Source organism: Panulirus ornatus, chromosome 42 (assembly GCF_036320965.1).
Source record: "Panulirus ornatus isolate Po-2019 chromosome 42, ASM3632096v1, whole genome shotgun sequence".
Lineage (NCBI taxonomy): Eukaryota > Metazoa > Arthropoda > Malacostraca > Decapoda > Palinuridae > Panulirus > Panulirus ornatus.
Genome location: NC_092265.1, coordinates 9,952,308 through 9,969,316, shown reverse-complemented (window position 1 = coordinate 9,969,316; position 17,009 = coordinate 9,952,308). Strand labels below are relative to the sequence as shown.

General features: G+C 38.8%; 1 protein-coding gene across 4 annotated transcripts in view; it reads right to left on the bottom strand.

Moving 5' to 3' along the window:
- Nucleotides 1-13,696, bottom strand: part of LOC139761895 (SAP domain-containing ribonucleoprotein) — a 30,094-nt gene extending 16,398 nt beyond the window's left edge. For 3 of the 4 annotated variants that reach the window (XM_071686480.1, XM_071686481.1, XM_071686479.1), the window contains exons 1-6: nt 13,637-13,696; nt 12,072-12,168; nt 6,780-6,934; nt 5,029-5,226; nt 2,863-3,003; nt 1,332-1,403 (exon numbers count right to left, since the gene is read on the bottom strand). In XM_071686480.1, the coding sequence (XP_071542581.1) occupies nt 1,332-1,403; nt 2,863-3,003; nt 5,029-5,226; nt 6,780-6,934; nt 12,072-12,168; nt 13,637-13,669 (696 nt within the window). In that variant the 5' untranslated portion in view covers nt 13,670-13,696. The remainder of the gene's footprint in view (nt 1-1,331; nt 1,404-2,862; nt 3,004-5,028; nt 5,227-6,779; nt 6,935-12,071; nt 12,169-13,636) is intronic. The other variant, XM_071686482.1, reaches the window with a different exon arrangement.
- Between the last annotated feature and the right edge of the window lie 3,313 nt (nt 13,697-17,009).

Below are 17,009 nucleotides of genomic sequence, written 5' to 3'. Positions count from 1 at the left end.
AGGTTATGACTGGGAAACCCCATCGAAAAAGTTTGTTCATTGAAGCAAGTGCATACTTGGGCAGCTGAGTTGCTGCACTGAATTTCAGTCACTCTAAAAGAACACACAAACTTCAAAACTGTTGTTTGTAGAGAGATCACAATGCTAGAGGTTTCATTAAAAAACTATTTCTTTATTTATATCTTATTACACTTTGTCGCTGTCTCCCCCATCAGCAAGGTAGCACAAGGAAACAGACAAAAGAATGGCCAGACCCACTCACATACACATATATATACATAAATGCCCACATACGCACATATACATACCCATACATTTCAACATATACATACATATACATTCACAGACATATACATATATACACATGTACATATTCATACTTGCTGCCTTCATCCATTCCTGTCGCCACCCCACCATACATGAAATGGCACCTACCTCCCCCCGCGCCCGTGCGAGATAGTGCTAGGAAAAGACAATAAAGGCCACATTCGTTCACACTCAGTCTCTACCAGACATGTGTAATGCACCGAAACCACAGCTCCCTTTCCACATCCAGGCCCTACAAAACTTTCCATAGTTTACCCCAGATGCTTCACACGTCCTGGTTCAATCCATTGACAGCACATCGACCCCGGTATACCACATCGTTCCAATTCACTCTATTCCTTGCATGCCTTTCACTTTCCAGCATGTTCAGGCCCCAATCGCTCAAAATCTTTTTCACTCCATCCTTCCACCTCCAATTTGGTATCTCACTTCTCCTCGCTCCCTCCTCTTTGTCAATCTTTCCTAACTCATTCTCTCCAAGTGACCAAACAATGTCAATACACCCTCTTCTTCTCTCTCAACCACACTCTTTTCATTACCACACATCTCTCTTACCCTTTCATTACTTACTCGATCAAACCACCTCACACCACATATTGTCCTCAAACATCTCATTTCCAACACATGCACCCTCCTCCGCACAACCCTATTTATAGCCCATGCTTCACAACCATATAACATTGTTGGAACCACTATTCCTTCAAACATACCCATTTTTTTTCCTTCAAACATACCCAATTTTGCTCTCTTGAGATAATGTTCTTGCCTTCCACACATTCTTCAACGCTCCCAGAACCTTCGCCCCCTCCCCCACCCTGTGACTCACTTCCACTTCCATGGTTCCATCAGCTGCCAAATCCACTCCCAGATATCTAAAACACTTCACTTCCTCCAGTTTTTCTCCATTCAAACTTACCTCCCAATTGACTTGTCCTTCAACCCTACTGAACCTAAAACTACATGATAACATTCAGTTTTTCAACACTTAACAAATGAACGCTTACCTTTGCTAGCGACTTTGATGTAACTTCTCCAAATCTTTCAGCACGAGCCTTGAGCTTTTCTACATCTGTACCCTGCACAAAGAAAAAGTTCTATCTATGAAATTTCATGTAAAAGCAAAGACTTACGTTAACCTTATTGACATAACAAGGGTATGCTCTGCTTTCTTTAAAACTGCACCCTAATAAATTTAAGCATCAGAATGACTTTGAAATATTGTTACCAAAAATGTCTAAAGGTCAAGCAATAATTCTTCTTTAGTCAAGTGGTTAAGTTGCATGAACAACTTATCAATGATGTTAATATTTCTTTATGTGCTTTCTCTGGAACCTAGAATAATATCAAATGTCCTTTAAAATTAAACATTTTCAAATCCAAAGGTTAATGGAAAAAGAAGCAGCCCTTGACCAGTGGTTACTAAAACCTTTCGCTCTCTTTATTTTCATATCAAACACATACTAACATTTCTTTATGTACTATCTCAGGTACCTAAAGAATCATCAAGTGTCACTCAAAATCACAATTCTCAAAATAAGAAAAAAAAAGAGGTAATGTTCATTAACTCTTACTTACCAACCAACTCTTCAACTACTATTGAGGAAAACCCAAAAGTAATAAAAAGAAATCTACTTGGAAATTCAACATGCTCTCGACAACCTTACGGGTTTAGAGCATACATATGATTCAGCAAAATGAACAAAAATTCCCATATAAAGATTCAAATAGAGGGACAGCAAAACTGAAAAGGGAGGAGATGAATGAGTGTGTCAGCAATTTTGAAGCAAGGCATCATATACTGATGCTAGAAATTTTAAGAGTAAATGTTGAAGCAGCTGAGGGTATAACTTAGAGACACTGGATACCCAACACAAACGAAAATGGGGATAGTATGTCAAGGTCTATGATGAAAAAGGACTGGTGACTGGGAATATTTGGTCTTTTCTTCTTACCTTACCCACATGGATTACTGGCATTCTGTCCACAAAAATACAATCTTTCCTTGTCATACATAACACTTGACAACACTTAACTCACACAGATGATTCTTCGTAACTCTAAATTTTCCTGCAGCAAGCATTATGCACTAGACTTGCCTTTTGGCAAAATGGTAAGAGCAATATATAGAAACAGTAAGAACTTATAGGCAGGAGCACGAGACTGAAATATTAGGTATTAGTAGTAGGCAGGAATATTAGGCAAGAGCATTAGGTAAAAGCAGTCAGTAGGAACATCAAGTAGGAGCCTCTGCAAACACTGCGCTAGAGTTGCCAACAGCCAGTGGCCTGTTAAGGATGAGGCACTAAAGTTCATTAGGTATGGAGACTCTATTGCTGTGGCAACTCCCTTGAGGGAGTTCCAGATAGAAACAAGCATCAGAAATACAGACAGACAAGCAAATAGTTAAAACAATGCTCCTACTACAATGTGCTGGTGACAGGATGGGTGACATGTATTTTTGCAAGCAATCGTGAAATTAGAGATGAAGTATGCAAACAAAGATTTACCCTCAAAAATGCAAATAAAAAGTCTTACCCCTGTCTCCATTGATAGCTTAGCTGGTTTCCTAATGATTTTTGCTCCATTTGTAGTTTGTTCAAAGCGAGCAGCCCGCGCCTGCTTCCTAGCTTCTTCGGTCATTGGAATGCCAAATCTTTCAGCTCTTGCTTCAATTCCCTGCAAAGAAACGTACTCTTTAATACCAACAAAAGTAATTTTGTACCTAAAATATTTTCATTCAAATTCACACTTTACAAAAGTCTTTTGGAAATAAAGGACCCTCTTCAAGTGTGAAGGTCAGCAAATTATTCACAGCATTCTAATTATGATACTGAATAATCATATGCAATATATGCATTATCATCCCTGGGGAAAGGCAGAAAAGAAATGTTATCCATGCATTTCCTACATGTCACAGAGGGGTAACCACAAGGTGTGAACAGGCAGGGGTCTACAAATCCTCCCCTTCTGTACCGTCACTTTATAAAAGAAGATACAAAAGAAAAGGTAGCAGTTGGTACACAGCCCAACCAGGAAGGTATATTACTGGTAATACCATCCTGAGTATCAGAAAGATTAATGATGGATGCATAGTGTCCCAGCACTTAAGTGGTTGTCGATTTGCACTCCTCTGACCCATGTAGCTGCCTTTACTTTTTGCCCCTAACTAACATTTAGACTGCTGGCATTCTGTCCACAAACATAGAACCTCTCCTTGTCACATAAAAACCCTAAAATTTCCTGTGGGGAGCACTATAAACTAGCCCTGCCTTTTGACTGAATGGGAGGAGTAATAGATCGACGTAGTAAGCAGGAATAACAGGCAAGAGCATTAGGTGGAAGTAGTTGGTTGGAACATTAGACAGTAGTCGGAAGGAATATTAGGCAGGAGCCTCTGCAAACACTGCGCAAGAGTCGACCCCTGCCAGTGGCCTATGTGGCCTATTAAGAGTGAGGCACTAAAGGCTAAGCAGGGACACTAAGTGACATTGGAGCTCAACAGTTATGGACTCTTTTGCCATGGCTGCCCCCTTGAGGAAGTTTCTGGAGGGAACAGTCATCAGAGATGTAGAAAGAAAGATAGGAACAAAAAGATTGGTAAAGTGAAAATTTTCCCTGAATGCTCATTTCCAGAAGCTACCTTGCAACAGCAGGGGAGAAAAGTTCAGAAACAAAAGTTTTAATACAAATCTTTAACTGAAAAGTACACTTCTAAAGCATAAAAGCAAAATGAAATATTGTAACTAACTCAGAATGGTTTATACATATAAATAATGAGTGAAGTTCTCTCTTGGTGATGAAAATGCTTGTATGAAGTTAAACAAATAAAGCTAATTAACTAATGTCTTGCCTTTTGAAGTATTAGTTGAGACTAATATTACAAAAACATTGACTTTAGTAATCAAAATGTGACATAACTGGTCTTTAAGTTCCAAACACTTCTAACTGCCAGCAAATAATTGCCTGTCTGAATTGCCTCCTCATTTTAACTAAAAGCTTCAAAAGATTGTGACTTTTGCATCTAAGCTCTTGCCCTTTAAAGTGATAAGGTCAAGATCATCAGCTGTTCCTAAACTCAGGTATGTGGTACATGGCTGCTTGGCACTAACTTGCTTCTGCACCATATTATTACACACCTGAGCGGATCACTACAGAGTTATCGAGTTCCTGTGAATGAGTAACCGCTGGCCTCATGTGTTTCAAGAAAGGTGATGGGCATGAATTCTTATGGATACACCTGATACACCTATTTTTGTAGTAAAAGCGTCATAACTCATCACCAAGCAAGTACCAACTTGGTATTTGGAGCTCTGTCCATAGGTAAGATTAGGAGAAAACTCTTTACTATAATTAGCATTCTAATATTCAAACACTGCACTGCATTAAGAACATTTCATAAAGCAAAATGTATTTGGACATTCTTAGTAAAATACATAACTCTTAACATAAACAGAGGGAAAATAACTGACAAAAAAAGCAAATTACAATGATTACCTTGCATACTATGGTAAGGTATATGCTTAGTTGGCTGAAGAGTTCTTAACAAGATACTGTATCCATAGGAGAGGCTATCCCTAAAACTAAAAGAAGCTAATTCCCTTTTGCTTAAGGAAGATGCCCTGACTAAGTGAAGATGTTCAATATTTTCATTTACTCTTCTATATGAAAATCATTCACATTAATAAAAATAATAGAACTCACTGGTTTTTCAGTTGCAGTGTCCAGCTTGATTATTTTCTTGGCTGATGCAGAATCCTCCTCTTCCTTCTCTTCTTCCTGGACAGCAGGTGGATTATTCTCAGCAGCTGGTTCAGCTGCGGCAGGAGCTGCTGGCAGAGGGGGTTCAGATCGCTTAAGGCTAATCTTCTTCTTCTCAGTTTGTTCCAAAAGAGAAGACTCCTGAAATTTACAATGCAATTCATCAAACATTCAAAAGAACAAGCAATCCACAATAAACAAGATTCACCATGTTGTGCTGAGGTCCTAAACAAAGCAAGGCCTCCTGCTCAGAAATGCCATTCAGGTGTGAAGAGTAAAAAAATCACCACTCAAATCTGCTGACACCTAATAGTATCCTACCAAAAAAATACATTTCAAGGACATTCGAGAACTAAAAAAAACATATAACACGGCACTCAAAACACCTGGTGGATGTTTAATGACCTAACCATTCACAGCCTGCAAAAGAGAGCAAAAGTACTTCAAGTACATTTCACCTCAACATGTCTGGCATCCAATTCTGTTAAACAGAATCAACTCCCTCCCTCCTATGCCACTTCACACCCAACCACCCTTAATCTTTATATCAAAAGCTCAATTCAGCCTCAGTGACTGCTGTGAAATCCCTATAAAAAAGTTCCTGTAGTTGCAAGGTTCAAGGTTCTTCTTGCAGTTATGGCAACTTTTACTTCAGTGTCAATATCTTACAGTTTCCAAAGCTTATTGGACAAATGGGTTATTAGTTTTAAGTGAAGAATGGAAACTATGCCTTCTAGGATATTTAATCCCTACATTAAGAAATATCTCTCCCATTTCCATTCCACTTTAATTCATTTCTAGAAGTTCAGATTTTTAAAGACTTTTAAAGTAAATGCATGTTGTGAATGATGTTTGCAGATTTTGGGACTACCATTCTGTTTACCTTGTAGAGTGATATTCACAAACAGTACTCTAGCCTCAGAGTAAAAGTGCTTCAAAAAGCATCATCATTAGTTTTGCATTCATCAAAAAGTTCAGTACAATCCAATTCACCATCTTTCTAAAGAAACAATTATGCCCAGGTCTTTTACAATAATCTTCTGAGATATAAAGGTATTTCCATTTACAATAGAGAATGTATTTTCAAAAGCCTATAGTTTCAAACTGTTATGGACTGGATTATAAAATGGCTGACACAATGAATATATCAAAAACCTAAAGCAATTCATACCATATCAACTTTCTTAAATATTCATCATACTGCACATCACTGTCTATAACCTATACCTACAGTGCTACAAGCCTCTGTGGCAGCCTTATCTAATGCACTTTTAAGCTCCCTAAAACTCACTCCAACTGTTCTCTGATTCTATCGCAAAGCTTCTCACCTAAGTTATCTTAAAATTTAAGCTTAAAAAATTCTTGTTTCATCATTTCTTCTTTTTCAATCATTCTTCTACAATATAACAATAACCTAAATATTTCATTTCTTTTCTGTATACTGGAATCAATCATATGGTTTAGGTAGCCACTCCTTAACAACATCTGTACACTACCTTTTATATTCTACCTTTCCAGAAACAATAATCATGCTATTCCCTGCCCAGTCCTGCCTATATGTGTATGGAAAACCTATGCCTACTCTTTCACTGCTTTCAGTTACATATGGGACTCCTTGCCTAGCCATCACCCCTATTCTGTCCCCCTACCCATCCAACCAAGTCACAATATAAATCTTCATATGGAGTGCATACATCTCGCACCCTTATGGTTCCAACTAATGCAGCCTCCTCCTCTTGTGGGGTTAGTTTTCCCAATTCTGCTGCATCCATGTCATCTCCACCTAAGATCTCCTCTTCATCAAAGTCCTCATCATCACCCTCCACAGTACCAAGAGGAACATTTCCATCTAGAAAGGAAAATAAATAATTTAGAACAAAACTACATCTGCTTCAATGCCTGAAAAGGCATAAACCATAAAAACAGCTTGGAAAAAAAAAAAAAAAGATATCATCATATCTTATATTTCTGGCATGCTGCAAAGTCTATCACAATTGCTTATTTGCAGTGAGGTAACTACACTTGGAGAAAAACCTTTGCATGCAGAAGTATAAGGCAAACAGTATTATCAAGAAAATAAATATTTTCCTATTTTTCCACCCCGCCTTCTTTAATGCTACATTTTTTCACTCCAGCATCCAAGTACTTTGCAGTCTAGCAGTATCTACTAAATGACTCCTAAACTCAATTGCACTGCTTCACGTAGGACATTTATACACATATATGTCAACGCAGCAGGTTTGGATGGTATTGCAGTGGAATTTATTAAAAAGGGGGTGACTGTATTGTTGACTCGTTGGTAAGGTTATTTAATGTATGTATGATTCATGGTGAGGTGCCTGAGGATTGGCAGAATGCTTGCATAGTGCCATTGTACAAAGGCAAAGGGATAAGAGTGAGTGCTCAAATTACAGAGGTATAAGTTTGTTGAGTATTCCTGGTAAATTATATGGGAGGGTATTGATTGAGAGGGTGAAGGTATGTACAGAGCATCAGATTGGGGAAGAGCAGTATGGTTTCAGAAGTGGTAGAGGATGTGGATCAGGTGTTTGCTTTGAAGAATGTATGTGAGAAATACTTAGAAAAGCAAATGGATCTGTACGTAGCATTTATGGATCTGGAGAAGGCATATGATAGAGTTGATAGAGATGCTCTGTGGAACGTACTAAGAATACATGGTGTGGGAGGCAAGTTGTTAGAAGCAGTGAAAAGTTTTTATCGAGGATGTAAGGCATGTGTACGTGTAGGAAGAGAGGAAAGTGATTGGTTCTCAGTGAATGTATGTTTGCGGCAGGGGTGTGTGATGTCTCCATGGTTGTTTAATTTGTTTATGGATGGGGTTCTTAGGGAGGTGAATCCAAGAGCTTTGGAAAGAGGGGCAAGTATGCAGTCTGTTGGGGATGAGAGAGCTTGGGAAGTGAGTCAGTTGTTGTTTGCTGATGATACAGTGCTGGTGGCTGATTCATGTGAGAAACTGCAGAAGCTGGTGACTGAGTTTGGTAAAGTGTGCGAAAGAAGAAAGTTAAGAGTAAATGCGAATAAGAGCAAGGTTATTAGGTACAGTAGGGTTGAGGGTCAAGTCAATTGGGAGGTAAGTTTGAATGGAGAAAAACTGGAGGAAGTAAAGTGTTTTAGATATCTGGGAATGGATTTGGCAGCGGATGGAACCATGGAAGCGGAAGTGAATCATAGGGTGGGGGAGGGGGCGAAAATCCTGGGAGCCTTGAAGAATGTGTGGAAGTCGAGAACATTATCTCGGAAAAGCAAAAATGGGTATGTTTGAAGGAATAGTGGTTCCAACAATGTTGTATGGTTGCGAGGCGTGGGCTATGGATAGAGTTGTGTGCAGGAGGGTGGATGTGCTGGAAATGAGATGTTTGAGGACAATATGTGGTGTGAGGTGGTTTGATCGAGTAAGGAATGTAAGGGTAAGAGAGATGTGTGGAAATAAAAAGAGTGTGGTTGAGAGAGCAGAAGAGGGTGTTTTGAAATGGTTTGGGCACATGGAGAGAATGAGTGAGGAAAGATTGACCAAGAGGATATATGTGTCAGAGGTGGAGGGAACGAGGAGAAGTGGGAGACCAAATTGGAGGTGGAAAGATGGAGTGAAAAAGATTTTGAGTGATCGGGGCCTGAACATGCAGGAGGGTGAAAGGCGGGCAAGGAATAGAGTGAATTGGATCGATGTGGTATACCGGGGTCGACGTGCTGTCAGTGGATTGAATCAGGGCATGTGAAGCGTCTGGGGTAAACCATGGAAAGTTTTGCGGGGCCTGTATGTAGAAAGGGAGCTGTGGTTCGGGCATTATTACATGACAGATAGAGACTGAATGTGAACGAATGGGGCCTTTGTTGTCTTTTTCTAGCGCTACCTCGCACACATGGGGGGGGAAGGGGGATGTTATTCCATGTGTGGCGAGGTGGCGATGGGAATAAATAAAGGCAGACAGTATGAATTATGTACATGTGTATATATGTATATGTCTGTGTGTGTATATATATGTGTACATTGAGATGTATAGGTATGTATATTTGTGTGTGTGGACGTGTATGTATATACATGTCTATGGGGGTGGGTTGGGCCATTTCTTTCGTCTGTTTCCTTGCGCTACCTCGCAAACGCGGGAGACAGCGACAAAGCAAAATAAATAAAATGTCAATATCTAAGCTTGCAGGGATTCCATGCAAAGCAAAACCACCACTAAAACTTTCACTTAACCTCACTCAAACCTCACTCATAGGTTGGCTGATTATTCATTAGCAAGTAAATTATTACCATATTTTGTGAACAATTAATATGGTAGATTCTACATCAGAGAAAATTTAAACATTAAAGCTCCATTCTAAAGCTGTGACTGGAGAGACACTAAATTCTCTAACATCTCAAATTTTTCCAAGGAGTATTAATCAATGAAATATTAACAAGTGTAATGGAAACCTTCCATATTCCTTCATGGCTGAGGTGTTCAGGGAGTAGCAACATCTACTTTAAATCAGAGGGAAGTAACTCCATGATCATTTGGAGTCACCTAAATCAACATCTGGTCAGAAATGTGGTTTTCATGAGGCAAAAGCATCTCTCCAAACCCTTACGACATTCAATCATTTACAACTTTTTAGCAACGCTGTGGTATTTTCTGGACGTCTTGGTACATGCTACACTGAGAGCACTCTTAATAACAATGTAATTGTATGAGAACAAGGGACCAAGTTTATTTGTGAACTGACCAGGCAGGCACTCATCTCAGACTGGCAGGCACTGATCAGGCAAAGTCTGTTTCACCTCAAATTTTGTACTTAAATTACCTTTGTTTGTGTAAAGGTACAAGGTATCACTGTAAAATAAAAATACATGTGCTCCTCGGCTTACGATGGGGTTACGTTCCAAGAAACCGAGTGTAAGTTGAAGTTACCATAAGTCAAAAATACATTTAATACTGTACTTCTAAAATAATGAACATCACAGCTTAGCCTAGCTTACCTTAAATGTTCTCAGAACACTTACATCAACCTACAGTTGGACAAAATCATCAAACACAAAGCCTATTTCATAACAGTGATAAATATTGCACCATTGTAAAGTCGAACCGTCGTAAGTCAGGAAGCCTGTGTATTGTGAAATAGAGTAAAAGTATGCATCTGTTCAAGGTGAACATTTTATGCTAGTAAAATGAAAAAATGTACTGAATATTGAAATGATGAAAAGGAGGTTGACAGATGTTCTGATGTCCAGCATCCCAATCCAAATTCTGGAAATGAAGGACTTGTCCATTACATTGCAGACTAAGTTCAATTGATCTTTAACTTATTTGAAAAAATTTGTGATGTAAAACACTTTTATGAAATTTCCATTAGATCTCAAACTTGAGGCATGTGTACAAGTAGGAAGAGAGGATAGTGAATGGTTCCCAGTGAAGGTCAGTCTGTGGCAGGGGTGTGTAATGTCACCATGGTTGTGTAATTTGTTCATGGAGGTTAGGGAAGTTAATGCAAGAGTTTTAGAGAGAAGGGCAAGTATGCAGTCTGTTGGGGATGACAGGGCCTGGGAAATGAGTCAGTTATTGTTCACTGATGATACAGCACTGGTGGGTGATTCAAGTTATAAACTGCAGAAGTTGGTGACCGAGTTTGGAAAAGTGTGTGAAAGGAGGAAGTTGAGAGTAAATGTGAATAAGAGTAAGGTTATGGGGTTCAGCAGGGTCAAAGCATAAGTTAGTTGGGATGTAAGTTTAAATGGAGAAAAATTGTAGAAAGTGAAGTGTTTTTGATAGCTGGGAGTGGACTTGGCAGCAAATGGAACCATGGAAACAAGGTTGCAAGGCAGGGGATATAGACAGGGTTGTGTGGAGTAGGGTGGACATGTTGGAAATGAAAAGTTTGAGGGCAATATGTAGTGTGAGGTGGTTTGATTGAGTAAACTATGAAAGGGGAAGATAGATGTGTGGTAATAAAAAGAGCGAGGTTGAGACAGCTGAAGAGGGTGTGTTGAAATGGTTTGGACATATGGAGAGAATGAGTGAGGAAAGGTTGACAAAGAGGATATATGTGTCAGAGGTGGAGGGAACAAGAAGCAGGAGACCAAATTGGAGGTGGAGGGAGAGAGTGAAAAAGGTCTTGAGTGATCAGGGACTGAACATACAGGAGGATGAGAGGTACGCAAGGAATAGAGTGAATTGGAACAATGTGGTATACTGAGGTAGACATGCTGTCAATGGACTGAACCAGGGCATGTGAAGCGTCTGGTATGAACCATGGAAAGGTCTGTAGGGCCTGGATGTGGATAGGGAGCTGTGGTTTCGGCGCATTACACATGACAGCTAGAGACTGAGTGTGAACGAGTGTGGCCTTTTTTGTCTGTTTTCCTGGAGCTACCTTTGCTGAAGCTGGGGGTAGCAATGCTGTTTCCTGTGGGGCAGGGTAGCGACAGGGATGGATGAAGGCAAGCAACTATGAATATGTACAAGTGTATGTATGTATATGTCTGTGTATGTGTATGTATATGTAAGTACATGTGTGCATGTGGGTGCTTATGTCCATATACGTGTATATGGATGGAAGGGCCATTCTTTGTCTGTTTCCTGATGCTATCTCGCTGATGCGGGAAACAGCGATTGTGTATAATGAAAAACATAATAATGATATCAACAATAATAATAATATATACACTGTACATTTGCTGATAACCATGAGGAAAAATGAAGCATGACTAGTCCCAAGTGCACTGTCGTGTGATTAATAAATTGTCCAGGGAGATACAAGAATGAAGTTATACACATAAATAATCTGGGAAACCAAAAAATACAAATAAAAAAATTCATATATTACCAATGCACCAAGTGCAAATGAAAACGCTGCATGTTGATTCGCATGTTTCAGTAATCTTAAACAATGATGTCCTTTAAACCATCTTAGTGATTAAGCATTTTTGCAAAAAGATATGGATTTCCACAGAACATGGAGACAACAGTAGCTTTTCAGAAACTCACCACTATCTAGTGCCTCCTGTAATCTTTCCACAAGTTCATTCTTGTTTCCAGTAACTGACAACCCCCGGGCCTTAAGCTCCTTCTTCAGGTCAGCTACCTGGAGTAAAAGAGGATCATATATATTATATATATATTACAATCTCATTAACTTACAATAAATATCAGTATATTTCCTTAAGAATAAAAAATTTGCAATTAAGAACAGTTTAAAAAATTTAATATTCCAATACTGCTGCTATCATCTTTAAACAAAGATGCATTTCTATGTGACCTATACAATCAACTACCAGATGTGCAATAAAATGATCCTAGCATAAAACCACAGGTAATCTCCGAATGTGATGTTTACCACCAAGGTGTGAAATGTAGGTCAGAATGAACAACCTTTAGTACGATGCTGACACACATACAAATGTGAACACAAACGCAAATGTACTAGATAAACAGTCTTATAATTCACAAGATTTACTATGTTTCAGAACAATCACTTGGCTCTATCAAACTATGCAAAATGGGCATGGTTTAAGATATAAAGGTGCAACACCCAATGAATCTTAATGTACTAAAAAGTATAGTATTTCATTGCTGAAATAGACTGCAAAATACATATACAAAATAGAGAAGAAATCAAGTACTTATATAAATACAAAATTTATGAATCAACTGGGTCTCTTAGGGTATTACAGGTGTAATTCACAAACTTTACTTTAATCTTCAATTTCAGTTTAAGTATTATCTATGAATACTTCATATTGAATAACCTGCAAAATAACATTTTGACTGCAACGACTCACTGGCAAAATATTGTTACATCTACTCATGGTACGTACACGACACTAGTCAAAAGCCATTTGTCAAATGGTCGGCAAAATAACCAATACCTATTCATAACGCTCACCACTATCACCATAAGTATCAAAAATTGATACAATTCACGATTTGCTACGCATTCTATTATTCACATATTATATTAACATTCTAATAAAATATCAAACTATATCCAAAACTATTACCGGTACTTGGCTGATACCCTACTTTACCAGAGGGGGCTTACAGAAACAGAAATGCCAAACCTAACCAAACCAGATGTACATAACCATCAGGCCCCAAGATGAGAAAAAAATAAAAGCAAAGCACTGCGAGTGGGTCCTTTAAACCTACCCTTGCTCTTTAAGGTCAAAGTGGTATTTGCGATTTGAATTGGGATCGCACAAGGCGAACAATATCACCCTTACCACCTACCTTTCACGACTCAAACTTGGACAAAATATTCGTACCCTATAAGCAGAGTGATTAGTTTCAATCAGCAACACTCTAAAACACCTGGACCATGAGGGGTGGTGAGAATACTATCATGCTTTGGCACCGAGCCACACGTTTCTGAAAGCGGCAAACTGCGGTGGCTTCAACCTACCATCGTTTGCAATTGATTTTCTATGACTTTCAAGTGTTCCACTTAATCACTGATAATCAATATGGATCCTGGACCTCTCTACTATATATAAATATTAAGACATTAAGAAACAATGAGAATTTGATGGTATTTTAGGCTGATTTAGTCTTACCTTCATTTTCGACAGTCGCGTAGCGTCATCCATGTTTGTTTGTTATAGGGACACTAAGTATAAAATACTTATTATATGGATCCATTTATATATTTTTTGTATTTACTGTTTCCAGAATGCATGATTACGATCTATTTAATTATGAATATACTTGATACAATAAGGGGTATAATTTGATTAATAATCAGTACAAAAAGTATTTGAATATATTAGCAGCTGCCAGCAAGCAGTTACATAAAGTCTCGACATTTTTTTTTTTAAGGGTGCACGTTCATCAAAAGTCTGCATTCTTACACTTACTTTATATATATATATATATATATATATATATATATATATATATATATATATATATATATATATTCTAGTTTGTTTGTAGCGAATATATATATATATATATATATATATATATATATATATATATATATATATATATATATATTTTTTTTTTTTTTTTTCTTTTAAACTATTCGCCATTTCCCGCGTTAGCGAGGTAGCGTTAGGAACAGAGGACTGGGCCTTTTTTGGAATATCCTCACCTGGCCCCCTCTGTTCCTTCTTTTGGAAAACTGAAAAAAAAAAAAAACGAGAGGGGAGGATTTCCAGCCCCCCGCTCCCTCCCCTTTTAGTCGCCTTCTACGACACGCAGGGAATACGTGGGAAGTATTCTTAATCCCCTATCCCCAGGGATAATATATATATATATATATATATATATATATATATATATATATATATATATATATATATATATATATATATATATATATTCTAGTTTATTTGTAGCGAATATATATATATATATATATATATATATATATATATATATATATATATATATATATATATATTTTTTTTTTTTTTATTATTATTATTATACTTTGTCGCTGTCTCCCGCGTTTGCGAGGTAGCGCAAGGAAACAGACGAAAGAAATGCCCCCCCCCCATACACATGTATATACATACGTCCACACACGCAAATATACATACCTACACAGCTTTCCATGGTTTACCCCAGACGCTTCACATGCCCCGATTCAATCCACTGACAGCACGTCAACCCCGGTATACCACATCGCTCCAATTCACTCTATTCCTTGCCCTCCTTTCACCCTCCTGCATGTTCAGGCCCCGATCACACAAAATCCTTTTCACTCCATCCTTCCACCTCCAATTTGGTCTCCCTCTTCTCCTTGTTCCCTCCACCTCCGACACATATATCTTCTTGGTCAATCTTTCCTCACTCATCCTCTCCATGTGCCCAAACCACTTCAAAATACCCTCTTCTGCTCTCTCAACCACGCTCTTTTTATTTCCACACATCTCTCTTACCCTTACGTTACTCACTCGATCAAACCACCTCACACCACACATTGTCCTCAAACATCTCATTTCCAGCACATCCATCCTCCTGCGCACAACTCTATCCATAGCCCACGCCTCGCAACCATACAACATTGTTGGAACCACTATTCCTTCAAACATACCCATTTTTGCTTTCCGAGATAATGTTCTCGACTTCCACACATTCTTCAAGGCTCCCAGGATTTTCGCCCCCTCCCCCACCCTATGATCCACTTCCGCTTCCATGGTTCCATCCGCTGCCAGATCCACTCCCAGATATCTAAAACACTTCACTTCCTCCAGTTTTTCTCCATTCAAACTCACCTCCCAATTGACTTGACCCTCAACCCTACTGTACCTAATAACCCTGCTCTTATTCACATTTACTCTTAACTTTCTTCTTCCACACACTTTTCCAAACTCAGTCACCAGCTTCTGCAGTTTCTCACATGAATCAGCCACCAGCGCTGTATCATCAGCGAACAACATATATATATATATATATATATATATATATATATATATATATATATATATATATATATATATATATATATATATATATATATATATATATATTCCCTTCGCTACAAACAAACTAGAACACAATAGAAGGTGTGTTATATGTCTGGCCACGTTCGCAAACAATAACTTAAACGCATCTCTCTCACTCACCTTTTAAGGGCGACCATAAAAATTTCTTGAATTACTTGAAACTTTAATTCTAACATCTACTGCTGATATGTATCACTGACCCCTAATGACTTGCCGACAGTTTCAGCAAATACAAAATCAATTGTAACCCCAAATGACAAAAAAATTAAACAATTCTTGGATTACATGTTTCCTTGCCGCTAACCAAACAACTGCAAGAGAGGTGCAGTGTAGCAAGAGCAATATATGTGTCTGAGGTGGAGAGAAGAAGGAGAATTGGGAGACCAAATTGGAGGTGGAAGGATGGAGTGAAAAAGATTCTGAGCGATCGAGGCCTGAACATACAGGGGGGTAAGAGGCGTGCAAGGAATAGAGTGAACTGGAACGATGTGGTATACCGGGGTCGACGTGCTATCAATGGACTGAACCAGGGCATGTGAAATGTCTGAGGTAAACCATGGAAAGGTCTGTGGGGCTTGGATGTGGATAGGGAGCTGTGGTTTCGGTGCGTTACACATGACAACTGGAGAGTGAGTGTGAACGAATGTGGCCTTTTTTTGTCTGTTTTCCTGGCGCTACCTTGCTGAAGAGGGGGTCAGCGATGCTGTTTCTTGTGGGGTGGGGTGGCGCCGTGAATGGATTGAAGAATACTTATAAATTTTCTAATAATCTGTAAAGAGTGAGATGAAAATCAGAGCCAATAAAGGCACGATTCGAACGACAAGTAATAGAATTTCACGGACTAGAAGGTGCACAGAGTTCCTTTCCGGGCAGAGGAGGTTTAAAGTTGGCGCTACAACCGCACAACGTTTTCTGTGGCCTTGAGTTGAACGGCTTGACCCAGAAGATCCGTGGTCGTGTTTACAGCACACGGGTCAACTGAGGTCCTTAAGCTGCAGCTAAAGATGTCACACAAAAAAAAGGTGTATGTGACTGAATTACCAAAGAAGAGAGATATATCAGTCCTAAGTACATCCATCCTGGGTTTGGGGAATTGAGCGCGGTAATGACAGACAAATTGACGTACATACATAATTACTTCACGTAAGGAAATCAAGCCAAGTTCGGTGCGTCACATTCTTTGAGAGAAAAAAAAAATCATCAAATTATCCTTATTTTTGTTTGTTTGATATAAGATCATCTTGATTTAATTCTATTATTATCTAATACTGATCGTAAGCTGGCCACTGGGTTAATGTAAAGCTGGGAGATATATTTTTCACAGTGTGGCCAACTGGTGGGCGGGGGGGGGGAATTTTTTTTCCAGGATGTGCAGCCATAGATGGGTTATGATGGTGTAATTTGTTCGTTTTCTTACCAGGACATCCTCCGCCCTCCTATCGCGAACATGAACTGCTACCCTAGATCCTCCATC